Raw genomic sequence first — 24,635 nt, forward strand, 5'->3', positions numbered from 1 at the left:
TTTTCAGTTTTCCATGTAAACTTCAATTGTTAATATCTTTAATTATGAATTTATAAAAATTTTAAGAATTATTTTTTTAAAACAAAATATACACTGAGATATAATCTAACAAGAATTAATATCACTACATTGTTCATGATAACGCAATATGAAATTGAATGTAAATTGTAAATAAAAATAATGTTCATTTTGGTGCAAACAAATTGATGTTTGCCTACAATTAATTATGGATTGGTCCCTACGTGAAGAGTGGTTGACACTTAACAAGTGGATTATGTCCCTTAATTAGGGAAGGAAATACTAAAAATATTGGATGAATACCCAATATTATGACTTTATGTCACACATTCCTAAGGCATAAGTGGACTGCTTTAGCCCAATATCAATCTTTAATAGGCTGTGTTTCACTTTTATATATAATTGCTCTTACGGTGCCCAATGAGCGATCTAAATAATATTAATATCCACAATATTCACTCAATATTCTTTATCATTATAATGTCGACTATTATTTTATCAATCAATGTTTTTCTGTATGTATATTTTTTTGTGTGTAGGTATGGAGATGCGTCGGATTAGTATTCGGAATAAAGACAAATTTAACAAGATCTCACGTTAATACATAATTTTCTTAAAGGGGTGATACTTGTAGGTATGCCCTATCTTTCTCGCTGAAAACTATATGAATTTGAAACCTTCAGTTAAAGTGAAAGTTGAAGTTGTGATGGCTGAATCAAGAAAAGAAGATGCAGCATCAAGATTAGTGCAGGAAATTGCACAAAAGGGGAAGAAGTCCCAGAAAGATACATCATTAAAAATGATATTATTTCTCCAGCAATTGATGCTTCTTCCAGTTTATGGGAGGAAACTTTGTTGATTGATTTCTCTCAACTTTCCCCTGATTCTTCATCAACTCAAAATGAACTTGCCAAGCTTCATTATGCTCTAAAGAACTGGGGTTGCTTTCAGGTTGTATGTTCTTTCTTCTTCGTAATCTTTGACTTTTATGTTCTTTGGACTTAATGAATCTAGTTTTCTAGTATGCTTATAATAGTAGTGTAAATCTTAGATTTGAACAACTTATTGATAGATCCCTAGGGAGTCTAATGTCCCTCGCCGGTTTGAGATATTGAGTTTACCTCTAGATATCAGGCTGATCGTTTCGTGCCTCGTAGATTAATGTTTGTTTGTGGTTTGTGTTGTTAATCAGGTTAAAAACCATGGAATGGCAAGTTTATTTCTGGATGAGTTGCTGAAGGTGTCTAGGCAATTTTTCGCACTTCCATTGGAGGAAAAGCTAAAATGTTCAATAGCAGAAGACTTTTTTAATGGATATGGGAATGCTGCGGTGATTGCTGGAGATCACACTCTGAACTGGAATGATAGACTCTTTCTTACTGTTTATCCGGAGGAACAACGCAGGCTCCAAGTTTGGCCTCAGACGCCGCTTAAGTTCAGGTACATGTACATGTTGTTCAACCATTAAGGCTCGATCTTTACCCTTCATTCGTGTAATTTTTGTTGATCAAGATTTATATTTTCAGTTTAGAGCTGTATTTTATTTGCTGACTCTCTCAAGTACTTTTTTCATATGCAAATTAATTTGTAATTTCTCCCAAGTATAAAAACAAGGCCTAAAAATTGACAGTGTCACGTTGTACATTTGTAAATATGTACCATTAGTATATTTGATTACATTAAATGTATGGAAGACTAACATATGATAAATTATTGTGACCTCAGAGAAGTTTTACATGAATTCTCTTTGAGTTTGAGAAAGATGTTAGAAGTCATTCTAAAAGCCATGGCGCGATCTCTGGGACTAAAGGAAGATAGCTTCGTAAAAGAGCATGGTGAACAAGGATCCATAGACACAAGATTTGGAATCTATCCACGTTGTTCGCGGCCTGATAAAGTTTATGGTGTTCATCCACATTCAGATAGATCCTCTATAACAGTACTTTTATCAGACATAAATGTGCCAGAAGGCCTGCATATCCAGAAAGACGATCAATGGTTCAAGGTTCCAGTCATACCTGGAGCTCTATTTGTTAATCTTGGTGATTTTGCAGAGGTAATTTTCTCAACTATTTACCAAGACATCTATGTCAATGAACTAAAACTAACAGTTATCCTCTTTAATTTGATCTTTAACATTCTTGTATTTACTAGTGTTTTTTATGTGTGGACTTAAATTGCAGGTTATGAGTAATGGTATATTCAAGAGTGTAGCACACAGAGTGGTGACTAACTCGGAAAGGGAAAGGTTCTCAGTGGCTGCATTCTGTACTCCAGAACCCGAAAATGAAGTTGGGCCAATTAATGAATTGATTAGTAGTAATCAACCACAATTGTACAAGAAGGTGAATATGAAAACTTACAAACAGTTGTTCTTTGAGACTTATCCTCAGGGCAAAAGGGTGCTTGATGCGCTCAAAATTTAGCATTAGTATAGTTTAATTTATGATGAACTTCTTGTTTTTTTAATCCTAATCAAAGAATAATCGAAGATGATTAACTTGGACATTATTGTATTTTATGAACTTTTCTCCATAATTTTTGTACTAAATAAAGTTCCAATCTGCTTTACGAGTGTATTGAGTTTTGTTCAAAATGGACCTCATCCAAGAATTGGTTGATTTCTTGAGGCTTCTTGTGAACCGGTGTTACTAACGTTTGTATGTCCTGCTCATTATGAGATCCTTTAAATTAACAAGGGGACCTCTAATAATGCATCAATTACGTTGTAGATGACTTTATATGGATTTGTACTTGTAGCATAATCTGTGGCTATTAGGCTATTATCTGCCTATCCATGCACCTCTAATGCATCAATCGTAGTATATGAATAGTGCAAAAAATCAAAGTGTGTCTATTATTATGGAACAAAGAGTGTACAATGAATATTCATCTCAACATGCTAAAATATTAGCGTAAACTAATAAAAATATATTTACATAAAATAAAACTATCTCCATGTCTTATTATGTGCAACAAAGAGTATTATTTATGAGACATAAAATATTTTTTTGTGACATATTATAAGAAAGACAGGTAGTATCCTAAACTTGTGAAGAGAATCTTCCAAATATATTCTCTATCAATATGTTTAAACTATATTATTATTGCTTTATTTGATGCAAACAAGCTAAAATATTGTTGTTTGCTTATTTGGTACACATTATTAGTATTTTAATTTGTACCATCTCCTTTACTAATTGCTACGAGTATATAAAAAAAAGATATGGTACAAGTACAACTAATTAGTAAAGGAGATAATACGACAAAGCACTAATGATTAGTTGTATTGTTATGATTTAATATTCCACATTATTAGTACTGTAATTTGTACCATCTCCTTTACCAGTAATTGCTACTATATAAGAAAAATACGGTACAGCTAATTAGTAAAGGAGATAATACGACAAAGCACTACTGATTATCTGTATAAATACTAGTAGTAAATACTTCTTCCATTTTATTTAATTGAAACATTTTGGAGGGGGTGGGGGGGGGGAGGACACTTTTATCCATGACAAGTTCAATTATTATTATCCTTAACTACTGATAAGCAAAAAATTAAAAAAAATTGATATTTTAAAAATATATCGTGACTAATTTAACAAAAGATCATGTGATTATATTATTAATTACGTATAAATCAGAAAACACGGTTAAAGAAAGTGTGTGAATAGTGTTAAAGTTAAATACGTTTCAATTAAAAAAACAGAGGTAGTATATGATTTCTACTATAAAGTCCAAAACTATGTACATGATCTGTGCACAGTACATGTCCGGTTTTTGTTGCTGATAAATACAGATAACTAAAACATTTAGACAGAGTGAAAGTTGGAAGGTGTAATGGATGAATCAAGAAAAGAAGATGTAATATCAAGGTTAGTGCAGGAAATAGCAAAGAAAGGGGAGGAAGTCCCACAAAAATACATCATTAAAAATGATGTAATATCTTCACCCATTGATGCCTCTACGAATCTATGGCAAGAAATGTTGTTGATCGATTTCGATCTTATTTCCAGTGGTTCTTCATCTGCTCATCAACATGAACTTTCCAAGCTTCATTCTGCTTTCAAAAATTGGGGTTGTTTTCAGGTTGTAGTGATCTAAATTTTGCGTATATTCTCTATCAAACATGTTTAATGTTGTATGTTTATGTTAATTGTTGGTGGTTTTTGTTAATGATTAGGTTATAAACCACGGGATGACAAGTTTACTTCTGGACGAGTTGCTTGATGTTTCTAGGCAGTTTTTTGCACTTCCTTTAGAGGAAAAACTAAATTACTCGGCGATGGAAGAAGATGTTTACAGTGGATATGGAAACTCGGCCGTGCTTGCTGGAGCTGAAGATAAGCCTATCAACTGGAATTATAGACTCTTTCGTACAGTTTATCCCGAGGATCAACGTAAGATCCAATTTTGGCCTCAGAAGCCGCAAAAATTCAGGTAAAAATCATTCACAGTAAGTACAAGTAATTTTGTTTTTTATATTTTTTTTTTGAGTTTAAGAACAAGGTCTAAATAATTGACATTGTCACATGGTACTTATCACTACATTCACTAGTATATTTGATTTCGTTAAATAAATGTGGAATACTAACATAGTGTTTGTTAGGAAATACTATGTAAATTCTCTTTAGAATCAGATTAGTGGGAATAAAAATATATATGAATAATACAAATAAATGAACAAATATTTGTATCTCTAATTATGCTGTAAAATTTATTGCAAAAGATAAATAATACACAAGTGTTCACAACACTTATTATAACTCACAACCATATGCACCCCAATCACACCCGAGAATTTTCTCTAAAAAATTCTCTTAAAGCTTCTCTCTCTCTTTATGTTTTCTTTGTTTTTGGGATGAATATAACAAATCATAACTTAAGTTTATATAGATCCTATATTCTAAATATGACTTCTTAAAATTAGAAAACTATTTTCTCCTTTACATTTTGTAGGAAATCATTCACGTATTGCTAAGAAATTCTAAGGCTTATATTTGTTTTCCTTTTTTAAATTCTGGTGATCTTAACAATCTCCCACTTGAAGACTAATTTTAATTTGTCTTCACACCTTACTTCATGCAGCTCAACTTTCTCGTATGTTACTTATGTAGGCCAACTAAAGTTGAACACAACTTCAGTTTGTCAATAGTCACCGTCTTTGTTAACATATCTGTCAAATTCTCAGTTCCTTTAATTTTCTCCAATTTTAACACTTCATCTTCTAATAAAGATCTTATGAAATGATAGCGAAGTCCAATATGCTTAGTTCTAGAATGAAATGTTGAATTCTTTGCCAAGTGTATTGCACTTTGACTGTCACTGTACAATACATTATTCTCTTGCTTGAATCCCAACTCAGTTAACAAACCTTGAAGCCATATCATCTCCTTACTATATTCGGTTACCGCTACATATTCAGCCTCTGTAGTGGATAGAGCAACAATCTTTTGTAGTTGCAACATCCAACTAACCGTTGTATTTCCAACCGTGAATATATAACCTGTGATGCTTTTACGACGATCAACTTCTCCTCCAAAGTCTGCATCGACATAACCTTGTATTGCTAAATCACCTTTACCAAAGTACAAGCACTTTTTTGTAGTACCTCGTAGATACCTCATAATCTACTTCACTGCTTCCCAATGAATTTTTCCTGGATTTGACATAAACCTGCTAACAAGTCTCACTGCATGTCCAATATCCGGTCTTGTACAAACCATTGCCTACATCAAACTACTAATGGCTGAGGCATATGGAATCTTAGCCATATAATCTTTATCTTCCTCCGTTTGAGGAGTTTGATCCTTGGATAATCGAAAGTGACTTGCCAAGGGTGTACTAACTGGCTTGGCATCACTCATATTAAATCTCTGTAAAACACGTTTGATGTATTTTGATTGAGATAATTGCAAAGTACCTTTATGCTTATTCCTTGTAATTTGCATGAATTTTCTTTGCCGGACCCAAGTCCTTCATGTCAAATTCCTTTGACAATTGCTCCTTTAGCCTTCTTATATCATCCATATTTGAACCTGCTACTAACATATCATCGACATAAAGTAGTAGAATGATATTATTGGATTGATATCTCTTAATGTAGCAACAGTGATCAGCATTGCACTTCTGGAAATCTTCCTTGTGTATAAAGTTATTGAACTTTTTGTACCACTGTCTCGGGGCTTGTTTTAGGCCATACAAACTTTTCTTAAGTTTGCACACCATATTTTCTTTCCCATTTTCTAAGAAACCTTCTGGTTGATGCATGTAAATCTCCTCATCCAGATCTCCATGAAGAAATGCAGTCTTCACATCTAATTGCTCAAGATGAAGATTTTCAATGGCAACAATACTCAACACTGTTCTAATGGTATTAAGTTTCACAACAGGTGCAAAAACCTCATTGTAGTAAACTCCTTTTTGTTGGAATCCTTTAACTACTAATCGAGCTTTGTATCTCTTGGAACCATCGTGCTCCTTTTTCATTCGATATACCCATTTGTTGTGAAGTGCCTTTTTGAAATCAAAGAATTCATCTCATTTTTCATTGCAAGCTCCTACTTCCTAGCATCACTTACATGACATGCTTCATTATAGCATTCAAGTTCCCCTTCATCAGTCAATAACAAATAATTCACGTATTTTCTGTTTGGTACATGTGGACGAGTAGTCCTTCTCAATACTGGTGCTGGACTAGAAGTTTGTGGCATGTTGGACTGTGGTGTAAGGATCTGTCCAACAGATTCTTCTTGTTGAGGTTCTCTTATAGGCGAGTCTTTTACCATACTATCGGGGATATAATCTTCATCTACAAACATCGGCCCACTCTTTCTTAGGTCGGGAATATGCCTGACATTCTTCAGCTCCCAAACTGACCCATTTAACTTTATCTTCACTACACCTTTACCAACAGTATCACAAGGTTGGTCATATCCAAGGTATACTTTTCCAAGGTTTCCATGGACATACTTATCAAAGAATTCTTTCTTTGAAGTAGCGTGGAATGATGCTCTAGAATCTAACACCCAAGATTCTTCCTTGCTCTGTAAAGAGCATATTAATGCATCATCTCCTTCTACGGTAGAAGTAACATTTGCCTCTGCCTTTACTTCTTGGTTTTTCGGTGTACTCCTACACTGATTTTTATAATGCCCTGTCTTCCCACAATTCCAACACTTAATAGACTTCGAGTTCTGGGAATTATTGGGAGTCCTTGATTTTGATCTCCTATCTCTAGATTTACCTCGATAGCTTGATCTTCCACGTTCGTTTCTTTTGGTTGAATTTCTTCCTCTTAACTCTGTATGTAAAACTGAAGAGGTTGATGATTCACCCGAATCTCTCCGTCGGATCTCTTCACTGAGAACCAGGTCACGAACATCGTCAAATTTCAATTTATTGCTTCCTGACGAGCTACTCACAGATGTGACTGTAGCATTCCAACTATTTGGTAATGATGACAAAAGTATCAATGCTCGAACTTCATCTTCAAATTCAATTTTGTCTGAACTCAATTGGATTGTGATTGAATTGAGTTCATTAAGATGTTGAGCTACTGACCCGCCATCTGTCATCCGCAAACTAAATAACCGCCTCACTAAATGAACTTTATTAGAAGTCGATGGCTTCTCATACATACTAGAGAGAGCTTTCATCAGACCTATCGTGGTCTTTTCCTTTGCTATATTAAAAGCAACATTGCGTGATAAAGTTAGCCAAATAACTCCAAGGGCTTGTATATCTAGAAGATTCCAACCTTCGGGCTTTTTTTCCAAACGAGGTTCATAAAGCATTTTCTGGTATAAATAATCTTTAATCTGCATCTTCCAAAACCCGAAATCTGCACCATCAAATTTTTCGAGTCTTACCTTTCCTTCGTCTGCAGCCATTGATCCCACTCAAATCTGACTTCTTAGGATCGTTTCTAACGATTTCTATCTGAATGTTGACAAAATATCAACTCGGCTCTGATACCAGTTATTAGAAAATACTATGCGAATTCCCTTTAGAATCAGATTAGTGGGAATAAAAATATATATGAATAATCACTACAAGAAAACAACCTATTTCTGACGGAAAAATTCCGTCGGAAACACGCTAAAATCCGTCGAAAAACACGTTTCCGACGGAAATTCTGTCGGAACCGGTTGTCGAAAACGTTTTTGTAGGAAAAAACGACCTTTTTCGACGGAATTCTGTCATTGGAAAAGATTTTTCGGCACTGGAAAAGTCCGTCGGAAATTTCCGACTGACACAATTCTGCCAGAAAGTTTCGACGGAAATTCCGTCGGAAAATGCTGAAAAAAAAAATTAAAAAGAAACCCACAGCACCACCGCTACTAGCCCCAACCGCCACTACGCGACCAACTAACCCGCCTTAACCCAACAGACCCACCACCTTAACCCACCTAACCCTTATCCACCAGACCCACCATCGTAACCTACCACCTTAACCCACCTAACCCTTAACCCAATAGACCCACCACCGTAACCCACCTAACCCTAACCCACCAGACCCCACCAACCGTCACTACTAACCTCCAGGCTCGATTCGCCAAACCTCCAGGCCCGATTTAAACCGCAACTAACCTCCCTCCCTTCAGCCCCTATTTAAACCCCACCCACCCAAACAGAACCGACACCGGTACTCTACCACCACGACAACGCAACCAAAAAAACATCAAAAAAATCCGACCACAACCCAGATCTACCCACCACAACCTCGCCAACCCAGCCACCAAAATCCGAACTCCAACGTCCACCACCACCAGCATAAATTTTAAAAAAAAATCGAAAAAAACAACAAATTAATTAAAATCAAAATTAAGAAAAAAAAAAGAGATACATACCTTAATTTGATCAAACAAAACGTCAAAATTGGGTTTAATATGGCCAAATTCGACCACGAAAACTCTAGATTAGAAGTTTCATGGTCGAATTTGACCTCCATAACCGTTAATTTCTAGAGAAACCACAACTGGACGCCGGCGAGAGAGAAGAACAACCGTTAAAGGTCGTTAATTGCAAGCCCATGCCGGCGAGAAAGAAAAGAGAAGGATAACGGGAGAGCGAAGGAGAAGAGTAGAAAGAGAAGGAGAAATAGCAGAGAACGGAAGGAGAAGAAAAAAAGAAAGGGGGAGAAAAGAAGAAGGAGAAGAGCAGAGAGAGGGAAGGAGAAAGAGCAGATAATGAAGGAGAAAAGGAGATGAGGAAAGAGAAAGAGAAGGAGAAGAGGAGAGAAGTAAGAGAGGCGGAAATTTCAAAGGGAAAGAGAGGCGTTTTAGGGTTTGGTAAAAAGATTAATTTTATTTTAAATTATATTCCGACGGAAAAATCCGTCGGAAAGCACAAATATTCTGACGGATTTTATTTCCGTCGGAAATTTCCGACGGATTTCCGAGGGAATGGTTAAATTCGTCGGAAATATCCGACAGAACATAAATCCGTTGGAAATTTGGCTTTTTCCGACGGAATTTCGTGTGCGTTGGAACCAGTCCGTCGGAATTTGTCTATTTTCTAGTAGTGAATACAAAAAAATGAACAAATATTTGTATCTCTAATTATGCTGCAAAATTTATTGAAAAAGATAAATGATACACAAGTGTTCACAACACTTATTATATCTCACAACCATATGCACACCAATCACACCTGAGAATTTTCTCTAAATAATTCTCTTAAATCTTCTCTCTCTGCTTTATGTTTTCTTTTGTTTTTGGGATGAATATAACAAATCATAACTTAAGTTTATATAGATCCTATATTCTAAATACGACTTCTTAAATTTATATTTTCTCCTTCACATTTCGTAGGAAATCATTCACGTATTGCTAACAAATTCTAAGGCTTATATTTGTTTTCCTTTTTTAAATAGTGCACTACTAGAAATCAGGCCATTTCTGACGGAAAAATTCCGTTGGAATCACCCTGAATTCCATCGGAAAAACCCGTTTTCGACGGAATTCCGTCGGAAAACCTTTTATAGGAAAAACGACCTTTTCCGACGGAATAGTTCTGTCGGAAGAGAAATTCTGGCACCGGAAAAGTCCGTTGAAAATTTCCGGCGAATACTGTTCCGTCGGAAAATTCCAATGGAATTTCCGTTGCAAAAGTAAATAAAAATAAATAAATAAAAAAACAGCCCTTACCACCACCCAGATCCACCAACACCGCACCTGTTGCCACCATCAAAATTTACCCAACACTGCTATTCACCCACCACCAACGCCTACATTCCCCATCACTATCAAGACCCTCCGCCACCACCCAGATCCACCACCAAAACCCATAACCAAAACCACCCCAACCAAAACCCCACCCACACCAAACCGAAACCACCCCAACCAAAACCCCACCCACACCAAACCGAAACCATCTCAACCATTAATTTACCTAGCACCAAACTCACACCAGCCCCCACCCCACCACTACACACCACCACCATTCCAAAAATTAACCCTACAAACCGAAATTAGCCTAAAAAAAAGGAAAATCAACCCTAAAAAAAGAAAAGCCCCAAAAAATCGAAAATTTACCCCAAAAATACAAAAATTAACACAACATAATCAAATATTACCACACAAAACAATCAAAACCAGTAGATCAACATACTAATCAGAATTTCATTAATTTTTTTTTAAAAAAACGATAATTAACCGACGAAAATTAAAAGAAATATATATATATACAATTGTCTAATAAAATTTATAAACTAACATTACAATTACATACAAAATTAACTAGATCTACACTCTAAATTACAAGATCTACAAAACAAAAACCTTGAGACTGGGTGGCTCGCGACGGTGGTTGTTGGCTTTGTTGTTGTTGCGGTTGATGTTGGTTGTTGTTGTTGACGGTGCTTGATGTTGGTGGTGAACGGAGGGAGAAGAAGAAAAAGACAAAAGAAAGTGAAGGGAGAATGAGAAGAAGACCGAGAAAGATGAGAAAGGGCAAGAGAAGGAGAAGAAGACCAGAGAAATAAGAGGAAAGAGAAGAAAGAAGAGAAATAGAGAGGAGAGGAGAGGAGAGAGAAAGGGAAGAGAAGAAGAGAGAGGGGGAAATAGGGGAGTAACGGCTAGAGACATATGTAGGGTTTAGATTTTATTTTTTTATTTTTTAATAGTTCCGACGAAAATCTGACCGAAAATCCGTCGGAAATTTAGAATTCCGACGAAAAACATCCGTCGGAACTTTCCGATAAAATCCGTCGAAAATTACTTATTTTCCGACAGATTTTTAATTCCGTCGGAAACTTCCGACGGATACCCGACAGAATATTTGAATTCGTCGGAAATTTTGGTTTTTCCGACAGATTTTTGTGTCCGTCGGAACATTCCGCGGAAATCGACTGTTTTCTAGTAGTGGTGGTGATCTTAACAGTGTTATCTGTATGTGATAAATCATTGGACTTAGTGAAATTCTACATGAATTTTCACTAAACTTGAGAATGATGTTTGAAGTCTTCCTTAAAGCCATGGCGCAATCTCTGGAATTAAGAGAGGATTACTTCTTTAAAGATCATGGTGAACGTGGACTAATGGAGACAAGATTTGCATTCTATCCACCTTGTTCGCGGCCTGATAAAGTTTATGGTGTTCGTCCACACTTAGATAGATCCTTTATTACAATACTTTTGCTAGACAAAAATGTGCCGGACAGCCTGCATATCTTGAAAGATGATAAGTGGTTCAATGTTCCAGTCATCCCCGGAGCTCTAGTAGTTATTCTTGGTGATTTTGCCGAGGTAACTGACTCTATATTTGACTTTTATTTGATTCAATTAGCTTGAATGTGTTTGGCTTTTATTTGATTCAATTAGCTTTGTTTGAATACATTTGATTCAATTAGCTTTGTTGAATGTATTTGACTTTCATTTGATGATACATCTAGACCAAATCAGCTAAAATTAGTATTGCAGGTGTTTGTTGATCTTTACGTGTCATCCTGTTTGATCTTTAACATTCTTATCTTAGCTAGAGTTTTGTTGTGGACTCAGCTTGCAGGTAATTAGTAACGGTATATTCAAGAGTGTAGTACAAAGGGTGATGACTAATTCGGAAAGAGAGAGGTATTCAGTGACTGCATTTTATACTCTAGAACCCGAAAATGATGTGGGGCCGATTAATGAATTGATTAGCGTTAATCAACCAGAAGTGTATAAGAAGCTGAGCATGAAAATTTACGACCAACTGTTCCTTGAGACCTTTTCTCAGGACATAAGGGTTCTTGATGCTCTCAGAATTAAGCATTAGCATCAACTTTAGCATCATATCTTACGAGCTGTTTCAATAAATGTAATAAGTTTCAGCTCCTCGAGTGTATCCAGTATTGTGCTTAAATGGACATCAGAGACCTGGTAGATTTCTCGAGGTTTCCAGTGAGCCACATTAGTTCATTTTATTATCGTTGTATGGCTGGTGTCGCTAGCCTTTTCATGTGCTGGTCACTGCACCAGGTTATGAAAATTATGGTTGCACTTTTTATTTGCATTTGAATGAAAACATACGAAGCATAGAAGCCCATGGCAATGGTCAGCACGACTGCAAGGTTACGGTAATTCTGTGTTATGTTTAAGAATATTTCAGAAAGAAAACGTATAATCAAGTTAACTGATATCAGAGTAAAAATGTTGAAACAAACCGGTGTAAATTTGGACTCAGACACAACGCGCCAAATATTCAACATTGTGGACACTGGACAAGGAGTCAAGGACCTGTTAATTTTTCGTACTATTAGACATTTAAGTTTATTCATCATAGAAGAGAAGGGTCAAAATAGATAGATCCTCTATAACAGTTTATGGTGTTCATCCACATTCAGATAGATCCCTATAACAGTACTTTTACCAGAAAAAAATGTGCCGGAAGGTCTGCATATTTATTACCTGGAGCTCTATTTGTTACTTGGTGATTATGCAGAGGTAATTGACTCAACTATTCACTAATTTATCTACTCGAATGAGTTAACACTCAACTATTCACTAATTTATCTACTCCATGTTTGAACCTCAATGTCATGCGTTACATAATGCAAAAAGTCACTTTTTTAGGTTCTATCCCAAAAACATATGGCAATAGGAAGAGTAGCTCCGTAGCCTTAGAAAGTGATTAATTCTCTCTTCTTCAACTAATGTGGGATATTTCCAGGTGGTGATATTTGAGAGGTCTATTCTTCAATGGATTTTACGAAAGAAATAAATTACCATAGGGATCTTATTAGATTTGTCTTATGTTATATTTTTCAGATATCAGCTTTTTATAATTTTCACTTATACATAGCTAAAGATATATATGGTCAAACGGCGCATGAAATACCGCACAAATGCAAAGTGATTATATCTCTAACAAATATCCATCCTCAACATGCTAATAAATTATCACAATATAATTAAAATATATTTACACAAAATAATATTCAAAACGCGTGAAGAGTATTCCTAATATTTTCTCCATAAATATGTTTAAACAAATATTGTTTGTTGCTTATAGCTAATTATATGGATGCGTCCTTACATGTAGAAGTGATGTAATCAATAGGAATAACAATTGTATTATACCCCTTGGTTGGGAAAATAATTATATTATCATTATTGAATTGGATGTATGCTGATAACTAAAACATTTAGTTAGAAGGTGTATGTCCGATTTTTGTTGCTGATAAATACAGATAACTAAAACATTTAGTTAGAGTGAAAGTTAAATGTGTAATGGATGAATCAAGAAATGAAGATGTAATATCAAGGTTAGTGCAGGAAATAGCAAAGAAAGGGGAGGAAGTCCCACAAAAATACATCATTAAAAATGATGTAATATCTTAACCCATTGATGCCTCTAGCAATCTATGGGAAGAAACTTTGTTGATCGATTTCGATCTCATTTCCACCGTTTCATCATCTGCTCATCAAGATGAACTTTCCAAGCTTAATTCTGCTCTCAAAAATTGGGGTTGTTTTCAGGTTGCTTTTTTATTCATAATAATCTAACCTTTTTTTTTTTTTTTTTTTTTTTTTATAATTATTATTATTTTTAATAGGGTAATTCCCTATTCCTCATTGTGAGGAACAAGTTTTGTTCCTTGTGGGATATGTGTCAAGTTCACAAAGTTCCACTCATGACACATAGGCGGTCCCCACTAGTGAAAAACATCACATTATTTTCCAAAATGTCATTATGAGGAACAAAAGTGTTCCTCATGATGAAGAACTGGGGCTCCCTCTTTTTAATGTTCTAGTAGTCGTAGAAAGATCATTAGGTAGTTTAATTCGATCCCGTGTTGTGATTCAGTAACATCACGTATATTCTCTATCAAACAAATACAATGTTGTATGTTTAGGTTACGTTGCGTTTATTGGTGGTTTTTGTTGTTGTTAATGATCAGGTTATAAACCATTGTATGACAAATTTATTTCTGGACGAGTTGCTTGATATTTGTAGGCAGTTTTTTGCACTTCCTTTAGAGGAAAAACTAAAATCGGCAATGGAAGAAGATATTTTCAATGGATATGGAAACCCGGCTGTTGTGCTTGCTGGAGATAAGCCTATCAACTGGAATGATAGACTCTTTCTTACAGTTTATCCCGAGGATCAACGCAAGCTCCCATTTGGGCCTCAGAAGCCGGATAAATTCAGGTACAAATCGTGCCATTATTATTGATTTAAATGTTTTAACAAATTAAAAGTGGTTTTTTTCATATGCAATTCCTGAATTTTGCAGTAACTTTGCACTAAATTTGACATTATCACATGGCAGATATCATTACTGTATTTGATCATTAAATAAATGAGTACTAACTCATAGTGTTATCTGTGACAAATCATTGAGGAATCAGTGAAATTTTACATGAATTTTCACTAAATTTGAGAATGATGTTAAAAGTCATCCTTAAAGCCATGGCGTGATCTCTGGAATTAAGAGAGGATAGCTTTTTTAAAGAACATGGTGAACGTGGACTCATGGAGACAAGATTTGGATTCTATCCATCTTGTTCGCGGCCTGATAAAGTTTATGGTGTTCGTCTTCATTCAGCTAGATCCTCTATTACAATGCTTTTGCCAGACAAAAATGTGCCGGAGAGCATGCATATCCTTAAAGATGATAAGTGGTTCAATGTTCCAGTCATCCCGGGAGCTTTAGTAGTTAATGTTGGTGATTTTGCAAAGGTAATAGACTCAATTATTCACTAATACATCTACGCCAATCAGCTAATTAAAATTAGTAATGCAGGTGTTACGTTGTCATATCTTAGCTAGAGTTTTTTTGTGGACTTAACTTGCAGGTAATGAGTAATGGTATTTTCAAGAGTGTATTACACAGGGTGGTGACTAATTCAGAACGAGAGAGGTACTCAGTGACTGCATTCTGTACTCCAGAACCCCGAAAAAGAAGAGGGGCCGATTAGTGAATTGATTAGCGCTAATCAACCAGAACTGTATAAGAAGCTGAGCATGAAAATTTACAAACTGTTCCTTGAGACCTTTCATCAGGACATAAGGGTGCTTGATGTTCTCAAAATTAAGCACTAGCATCATTGAAGATGAACTTTTCCTATGAGCTGTCTCTTTCGGCTCCTTGAGTGCATCTTGTGTGTTTTGAGTATTGTTCTAAAATGGACATCGTAGACCTGGTAGACTTCTCGAGGTTTCTAGTGAGCCATTAGTTCATTTTATTATCGTCGTGTGGCTGCTGTCGCTAGCCTTTTCATGGTCACTGCACCTGATTATGAAAATTATGGTTGTACATTTTATATGCATTTGAAGTTTATAGCATAATATCTGGACTAGTCACTTGCTAATTTGCTAGTGCGTTAGAAAGCCATTGGATTAGGCATAGCACTGACCTAGCCCATGGCAATAGTCAGCATAAGATAACAACAGATTAACAAGTTTACCTTTGAGAATGTATTAATCTACTCGCAAGGGTATAATAATTCTGTATTTCCGGTTATTTTTCTAAGAATATTTCAGAAAGAAAACGTAAAAAAAGGAATACTTTTCAAGATCCCAAGTCTCAAAGAAAGATAAATTTGCAGACGTTCAGATTACAAATTATGTTAACTAACATAGAGTACAGAATGTTGAAACAAACCAGTGAAAATTAGAACTTGCATAAAGTATCAGACACTCAACGTTGTGTATACTGGACATGGACCTGCTATTTTTCATACTATTAGACATTTAAGTTTATTCACCATAGAAGAGAAGGGTCAAAATTAAGTTGTAAAACCCAAAGGCTAAGGCTTTTACAAGTTGTAAAATAAGAGAGAAGCTACAGAAGTGGCACACAGCTTAGGTAGGCGCGCCACAAATATAATGTTACTATTTTACACTTTATGCTGGACTTCCATCTTTCCACTCAATTGGCAATTTACATCAGGAAAAATTGGATCCTCTAATGCTCTAAAAAGAAAATAAACACATGGTTATCTTTTGCAGACATGCAGAGGAAGCTAGTCACACTCTGGGTGCCCGAATCTTGACTAAACAAGCCCGGATAAAAATGATGGACTTAAACCCTCCATTACAATAGCAGATTTCGTACCTCACCATCTCTTGCCTTTAGATTCAAAACCACCATCTCCAAACACCTCTTCAATCATACTGCATGTAGATAAGAAATCCATATTTTGTTTAGGACAACTCATACTATACCCATCCCACACTTTAGCATCGGATGAATCTATGATATATTCGTTCCACTCATGACAACCATCAGGCTTCAACTGGGATCCTTGCACAGAGGCGCCCGAATCAGAGGATGTGCATGATCCATCTTGGACATCATTTTCACCATCATCATCAGACTTCTTGCCAGGATGTTCAAAGGAAGAATCATGGTCAGATTTTCTCACAATACCATCACCATTGAGGCCATCGTTTTCTCGGGCTTCATCTGATAGGTCCCCATCATCCTCAAGTCCATGTTCATCCCCTTGCAGATGCAAACCATTTTGATGAAACGCAAGGCCACCATGACGAACAGGGGACTCAATACCAGAGTCTTCATCTTCTTCTGACACTCCACCTTCATCACCCCCATCATCATCACTTCCATGCCATTCGTCATCATCACTATCTACGTTGAATGAATCACATCTGTTTTGCTCTGCTCGCTTTCTAAGCATGAAAACATTGAAGTAGTAGCTTACTATTTCCATCTTGGTTCGAGAAGGAAATACAGCTGAAAGAACATTCCAAAAATTTTTACCCAGTGATGCAGGGTTGGAATATACAACCTCGTGGAATAACTGCTCTTCCTCCAAGCTCCATTTTTCTGCCACAACTTCTCCCATGTCATAGAAACCCAACTCCACGAATATATCCTGACCAAGGGTTCTCCTCAATTCATCTCGAGCTTCTGCAATATGCTGCCGGACACATCTCACAGATCCCTGATCTGGGCATGTACACTCAGTCCTACCATTTCCAACTTTCTCACCATAATAAGGCAGAGGCTCGATATTCGGAATTGGCATGATACATATCCCATCCAGCCCACCCTCCACAATCTCGACAGTGTGTATGTCAGAAGGAGCAGGTTCGATTTTTCCTAAATCATCAGAAGTACTCTCTTTTATCTGGATTTCCAAACTAGGAATATCTGCTTGATGATCAGGCCCAACAGGAACTCGCTTCCTTGGAGGATAATCTAACAGACAATAATATACATCTTCTGGATTTATTGGTCTCACATGATTGTCGAAACTAAAATATCCAGGATATAAAGGCAACTGGACAGGTTCTTCTGACAGTTCATCATCACTAGTCCTACTGGTTGCCCAGTGTGATAAAGAAGCAGACCTGGGAGCATCACTTTCAACATCCTCCCTGGGTACAGGGCAACTGCCATTAGCATGCTCTTGACGCAGATCCAATTGATCATTTTCAATGCTGGAATCACCTGCAGCATATCATACATAAGCAAAAAAATAAATTTTACCCATACAATGACATTTCCAAGTGGAAGGACAATCAAATGATTGGTCATATATGTTAAAATGACTCAACAAGTCTTTAAATCATGCAATCGGAAAATAAGCCAAACAGAATATCACCAACTGCCTTTAAAAGTTAAAATGTGTTTTCCTAACTATTAACAAAAACAGTACACCATCAACACCAAATTCATCGCCACAACACCCCAAGTTCCCAAGCCCCCTCACAGATAAAAATATAGCATGAGGTTCAATTTGAATAACACAGGCAAACAAAAGTCTGGTCATTTAAATTCTACCATCTGAGCCCAACCAAAAATTTGATTACTGACATATTGGAATACAGCATTATCAACCATTAGTACTTTTGTAAAGGTACCAGCTTTATTAGGCATCCAAAAGTAATATAAAGCAGAGTTACATGATTTGCTTCAATATAAGATTCTGGTACACAATTTACGATTACTGACAGTGTCATTGTGCATAAGCTATTTCACAAAATACATACAATTAAAAAGAATAAGAGGCCACACACCATAGAAGACTAATAATAACACCTAAATACAGATTCCATAACACCATGTAGTTAAAACCAGGCCAAAACATTCACCTACCTAAAACATAAGGTTTCCCACAGGCACCATCTATGGAGAAACTACCATTGCATAAGCTTAGCTCATCACTAGGTCCATCCTGTCTCTGATGTTGGGAGATACCATTACATAAGCTTATCTCATCACTAGGTCCATCCTGTCTCTGATGTTTGGAGGAACCCTCATCAACCACTTCGTCATCAAATGGTCGCTTGTGGGCCATGTTCAGCTGCAAGAAAGAGATAAGTCAGATAACAACACATGAAGCTAAAAAGAAGGCTAAAGCTTCAAAATATGGGAAACAGTGGGCTAACACAGTGAGAATATATTTTTAAACGTGCATCACGCAGCATACATGAGGGACATATAAAGCAATGCAGAAAATTCCTAATTTTGAAAACATTTAGTACCTCCAAGCATAAAAAATTTGCAGTTAAGGGCTTGCACCACATGAGAAAAGAAACACACATGCTTTATTCAAAAAAGGTTTTAACATTTAAGCTTCATACAGTTTATATGCAGCAATTGATCTATAAAATGCTTGAATTACAACCCATCCAAATGCACTTATTTAACCCATACATCAAGATACAAAACCAGCTAGCCAAAATGATGCACCAAACAGAGCCATGAAATTACCATAAACAACAAATAATACTTTGTAGATAAACATCTAACGTTCACAGCCTCGCCATATACTAGAAGAGGTAAACAACCATGATATATATAAGGTCATAGTACAACACCAACTCCATTACCCCTTGTCAACACCCAAAAACCTCCAACAACAACAAAGCCTTAGTCCCAGAATGATCTGGGGAACACCCAAAAACCTTCATGGAAAAAAATTTCCCTGATGAATCACAAGCACTTGCCTAGTATCTCAAACTTCCTTGCCCATTCAATTACTCCCCTAGCTCCATCCTATAACTTCAAAATTTCACAACAGTTTCCCAAATCAATGACTCAATTTTAGAATATGGATTGCATGTAAAAGGAAATGTAACAAACTAACAACACCCAGTAATCTGTCAATCTTCATACCAAAACCTCACTTTCAATACTGCCCCCGCCCCCGCCCCCGAAAACAAGTTGAAGAGCCTAGCTCTATGCCCTCCACTTAACTCCCATGCAAGTGTATATTGATTTAACCTTTATCAAATACTTTCAATACCACACAACAATTGACTATCTACAAACTACAAAGAGAAGAATGCACATTTTATACATATTGCCTAAACTAAAATGCAATATAGATAACCTTAAACCTCACTTCTTATGGACATCCCAACATTAAGCAGGTGGGTTTCAATGTAAATAATATAAGTTCCTCAATTTTGTTGCAGAGAGCATGTTTTATTACTGTAATTTCCCATATAAAAAGATAAAGTTCCATTTTTGTTTTCCTTTTTTAAATGGAATATTCTTTGTCATTAAATAAATAAAATAAAAATATTTTTTTTAAAAAAAAAAAAATCAAGGCTCAAGGGTAGGTGACGTAAGATCTGACGTGAAAATTCAAATCGAAGAAAACATCGCGAATTCACAAAGATCGAAACTTTCAGACCCAGATAATCGAAATCAAATCAGGGAAACACAGATCCGAAACCTAGGGTTTCAATCGGAACACAAAAATCAAGATCTAAACAAAAATACAACATACATACAAATCCGCAAAATCAAACCCAAATAGAACCCAATTAATCGAAGATCCAAACGAAAAAACACAAAAACAAAGGGGAAAACACGTACCGCGACCAGATCGGAAGCGCGAAAAGGGGGAAAAACAGGAACAAAAAATTAAGGGGAATATGAAGAAATTGATGATCGGAAAAGGATAAAGGTGTAATTAATCGACGATTAGAGGTAATCGGCGGTGAAAAGAGTGGCGGCGGAAGAGGAGAGAGAAAATAAGGAAAAGGGGATCTAGGGTTTGAAGGTCGAAGGGGTGGATGAGAAAGAAAGAGAAGATAGAAGGATTTGACTATTGAGGGACCCGTGAGGTGGTAGTGGTAGAGATGGGTACTAGGTTCATAAACGTAATTTCACCTCCTACCTCTTTTTAAAGTTTTTTTTTTTTTTTTTCCCTACTTTATTATTATTATTAACTTTTTATAAGTGGTGGAAAAATGCTGAATATTTGCAAAAATACAGGAAAGTTTCTCTCGTTATGGTAACAATAGTAACAATAACAAAGATAGTTGTTCTTAATCCTACTCGTATTATATTTCCTTGCCTAATTTTTTTTATATATAAGTTGGATAATACATTAAAAAAATTAGAATTATTTAATTTTTTTTTTTAAATTTCGTCCTTTAAATCTTCCAATTAAAAAAAAGTCATTAGATGGGGATGATAAGTTTGACATAACTAGCCAACTTAATACGATAATCACATTGGTGGATTTTGAAAATTAACCAGAGTAGAATTGAGTCGAATGTAGAGTTGATCATGGATCAAGTAGAGCTTTGGCAAAAAACAGTTGTTATCAGTTTGGGGCTCAAGCTTGGGCCAAAAAAGTTGTGCCCAAACCTGTTGTTTTAGGCAAAAAATAACGGGCTTTTTGGCTAGAGAGAAATGAGACAAACAAAAAGGAAAAAAAAAAACGTAGATGAATACAAATTATTAAATATTCTATGCTTATATTTATCTATGTCTTAATTTACTTGCATCATAATCATTTACTTATAATCTTACGCAGATAGAGGAAATAAATGAAAGTCGAGCCTTGTTTATGAGAAAAAAATAGAGACAAAAATTCTTATGAGACAAATAAATGGAGCACTTATTGATAGAGAATAATAAGACAAGTAATATGAGACAGAGGTAGTAATTTATACGAAATATATGATAAAGCAACCATGTGTCGCACTGAAATTAAACTTCTAACGATTATAACCTCACACCTATGGCCTATGGGATCTTAAATGGGATTTGATTGTCAAGGTCCTTGCACACCCTAACTTTTTCTACTATATATCTGAACTCTTTGTGACTTGGGTCATGACTCTTGAGAAGAATTAGTATACCGTTTGTTTCGGTTGAAAACAATGGGACCTTGCCGAAGGTCCGCTGAAATGGAGAAGACTGGATTCGATCCAAGTTGTGTTGGGCCGAAGGTTTCCTGCACAGTGAACACACGTAAACTAGCCTCGGGGGTGTTTCCGAGGAAGGCCCCTCCGATGCTAAAGTCAGTACAATGTGTAAAAGGAAGACACTATGCAAGAGAGTTTGTAGCTTGAGGCTTTTGTGGAATATTTCTGAATGCAAGAATGAGCATATGAATTGGAATATCAATGTCCTCGTGAATGTGTCAATATGATGGCTTTTATACCTCATCATACATGGAGAGGTTGGGCTTTAGCCCAATTGGCTTACTTTGTGGGCTGACCTTTGACTTTTGAGCAATTGGAGAGTTGAACCTTGACCTTGGGCTTTTAATTGGATCATTTAGTGCTCAGGCCCAATTTTGACTAAATTGGACCCAAACAACTTGCCCCCCAGACCCGATTTGGAAGGATGACGGGTCGGGTTTGATTTAATTCAGGAAAGGAGGGAAGTAAATGATTTAATTGATCCAAAAATTTGAGTTTAAACCGTAATTAATGAGATAACAACGGTTAATGATTGCGGAAGTTGGACGGATAATGGGCAGTTTAATCACAAGATCATGTGTTTAATGGTTACTTAGTGGGTATTTAAGAGAAATTAAAGCACAGACTCTTCGTATCCCGTACCTGGAGATATAAACAGAGGCGCGTCATTCTCCTCACTTATTCACCAACACAAACCCAGAATTCTTCGAGAGAGAAACCAAGAACCCGCATCAAAACTTCGCAAATTCCCCGAGCATTGAGCTTAGAAACTGAGACTTGCCACTACGAACTCGTAAATCGGCAACTTTCGCTTCAGATTAAGGTAAATTCCTTTGATTTCAGTTTATTTTTCTTCGAATTCGAACTCCTTCCCCTTTTCTTTCGACTTTTCTCTTCGAAATAATCCATGGCAAGAGGAGTTAGAGGTAGAGCCCGCGCTCCAAGAAGAGCAAGGCCGATTCCTGATCCTAGGAACAGGATTGGGACCTGGAATGGTCAAAGGCCGGAGTCTGACCCTGCTGAAGGGATCAGGGCGACTCCCCTTTCCTCGGCTCCTCCTCAAAGAACGGATGAGCCGAGCGCTTCTGGACGGGATGATGAAGTTCCCGCTGTCCTTTGGGATATCCTCCCTGGGTTTTCAGAGTGGGAGAATGCCGAAGTCGTTTCGGCCATGATAAAGAACCGCCCCTACTCATGGTGGGTAGAGAACGCCGATCAATATCGATTTGCCGAGCAAATTGAGTTGCATTACGGCATTTTTGAAGCTGATGGATATTGGTGCCGAATGCCCTCAGCATCCGATAGAATCCATCGTCCACCCCCGGGGTATGTGGGGGTGTACACGAGACAGCTTCAGTATGGGCTGAGGTTCCCTTTGGACGTTTTCGTCCGAGACTTGCTGATCCATTACAACATTTCCCTATGTCAGCTAACCCCCACCAGCATCCGAAGGGTGATGACATACTTATGGGTCTGCAAGTTCTTCAAGTACGTGCCGAACCTGCACTGCTTCAGAAAGCTCCATCGGCTAGTGCCAAATATTCAAAGTGGGCACGGAAGCCATGGTTCTGGGTGGTATCGGATTGAGTCCCGGCCCCAATACTTGACCATGTGGCCAAATGACTCTTCAGACAAGGACTGGAGAGGTCAATGGATTTGGGTTAGGGCACCCACAGATCCGGGCCACCCTTGCGTCTTCAGCGCTCCCCGGTACTTAGCTGAGCCTGATCCCGAAATGGGAAGTCTAGGTCCCCCCGCAGATAACGGGGCGGATCCGAACCTGGATCAGCAACATATCTTCGGCAAGCTGCCGAACCCGGGGGGAAGTGGTCGAATGCAGCATATCCCGGAGACTTGGCTCCCCGATACGCATTACGTTTTCCAAGAGAACATGCTAGCAGCTGTTGGCCTCAGCCGAAAGTTTAAGGATGGTAAGCTTCTTCGGCTGGGGCCGAGGCTTTTTAACTACCTCTTTTTCTTCTCTCGCTTTGCTTTTTTTTATGCTGTGCCGACATATCTGAGCTAAACTTTTTCCCTTTCCTTTTTTCAGAGCGGGACGAGACCAACGTTGGTATTAACTACGCTCGTCTTGGTGTTAACCGAGAGCGAGTTGTAACTGAACGGGCCCCGTCTATCACTGAGCCGAGGCATAGGGAAGTTCATCTGGATTCTTCCCACTTCCAAATTGAGGCTGTTGCTCTGTATCAGAGGCAGAAGCCTTGGTGGAAGAAGAGAGACCCTTGGTTTCAGCTGCTGAACGAAGAAGCTGAAGCTGCCCGCACAGCCGAAGAGGTTGCACGGGTACTTGAGGCTTGCGAAGGAGGAGAAGGGTCCTCCAGAGCTGCTGAAGCCGAAGCTGCAGCTAGAGCAGCTGAAGAAGACGAGGCTTTGCTGAAAACCTCGGTGAGCTTTCAGACAACTTTTTTCTTTTCTTTTTTTTTTTTTTTTTTTTTTTTTTTTTTTTTTTTTTTTACTCACATTCTTCTTCCCCCCTGTCTGTTACAGTCTGAAGAGAGTAACAGACACAAAGAAGGCAAAGCTCCTGTTCGTCCCGAAGACCAAATACAAGAGTCTTCAGACTCAGATATGGACGAGCAGCCCCTTTTGAAAAGGCGCCGAAGGATGGCCATCATCGGCCCTCATGACTTTCAGCAGAGGCCGATGACCATCGGCGTCGCAATAAGGGAACCTGAGGAAGGCAATGGATCGCCGAGGGTTCCCCAGCCAACACCCCAATCTCCTCAAAAGACCCCTCCGCCACCTCCTGAGATGGAGGTGGATCAGAGAACTCCCGAACCTAAGGGAGGGGTCCAAGAAGAAATGAAGAAGAGTGCTGATGAGCACGAAAATAAGGATGCCGTGATGTCCAGCGCTGAGGGCTTCACGGCAGACATCGCAAGAGAGGTTGAGGCTTTCGTCCTCACCCCTGAAGAAGAGGAGGTCATAGTAATTGACTCCTCTGAGAAGGATGATGCTGAGACAACCAAAGCT

The 24,635-nt window shown here is 37.4% G+C and overlaps 4 protein-coding genes and 1 pseudogene across 4 annotated transcripts; 4 read left to right on the forward strand and 1 right to left on the reverse strand.

Annotated features, from left to right (window-relative positions):
* The first annotated feature begins 386 nt into the window (after positions 1-386).
* Positions 387-2,526, forward strand: LOC110732240 (annotated as a pseudogene).
* A 1,272-nt stretch (positions 2,527-3,798) lies between these two features.
* Positions 3,799-12,641, forward strand: LOC110732582 (protein SRG1-like). The gene is made up of 3 exons (XM_021912536.1): positions 3,799-4,110; positions 4,205-4,461; positions 12,023-12,641. The coding sequence occupies exons 1-3, from the start codon at positions 3,862-3,864 to the stop codon at positions 12,276-12,278; spliced, it is 762 nt and encodes a 253-aa protein (XP_021768228.1). The 5' UTR covers positions 3,799-3,861; the 3' UTR covers positions 12,279-12,641.
* A 961-nt stretch (positions 12,642-13,602) lies between these two features.
* Positions 13,603-16,022, forward strand: LOC110732584 (flavonol synthase/flavanone 3-hydroxylase-like). Its single transcript, XM_021912538.1, has 2 exons — positions 13,603-15,185; positions 15,302-16,022. The coding sequence occupies exons 1-2, from the start codon at positions 14,979-14,981 to the stop codon at positions 15,422-15,424; spliced, it is 330 nt and encodes a 109-aa protein (XP_021768230.1). The 5' UTR covers positions 13,603-14,978; the 3' UTR covers positions 15,425-16,022.
* On the forward strand, positions 13,733-14,794 carry LOC110732860 (probable 2-oxoglutarate-dependent dioxygenase ANS). The gene is made up of 4 exons (XM_021912859.1): positions 13,733-13,767; positions 13,861-13,981; positions 14,359-14,654; positions 14,740-14,794. The coding sequence occupies exons 1-4, from the start codon at positions 13,733-13,735 to the stop codon at positions 14,792-14,794; spliced, it is 507 nt and encodes a 168-aa protein (XP_021768551.1).
* A 157-nt stretch (positions 16,023-16,179) lies between the features above and the next one.
* On the reverse strand, positions 16,180-20,760 carry LOC110732583. Its single transcript, XM_021912537.1, has 3 exons — positions 20,302-20,760; positions 18,571-18,778; positions 16,180-17,922 (listed from the first exon to the last, which is right to left on the reverse strand). The coding sequence occupies exons 2-3, from the start codon at positions 18,770-18,772 to the stop codon at positions 16,565-16,567; spliced, it is 1,560 nt and encodes a 519-aa protein (XP_021768229.1). The 5' UTR covers positions 18,773-18,778; positions 20,302-20,760; the 3' UTR covers positions 16,180-16,564.
* Between the last annotated feature and the right edge of the window lie 3,875 nt (positions 20,761-24,635).

Source organism: Chenopodium quinoa, unplaced genomic scaffold, assembly GCF_001683475.1.
Source record: "Chenopodium quinoa cultivar QQ74 unplaced genomic scaffold, ASM168347v1, whole genome shotgun sequence".
NCBI classification, from domain to species: Eukaryota; Viridiplantae; Streptophyta; class Magnoliopsida; order Caryophyllales; family Amaranthaceae; genus Chenopodium; species Chenopodium quinoa.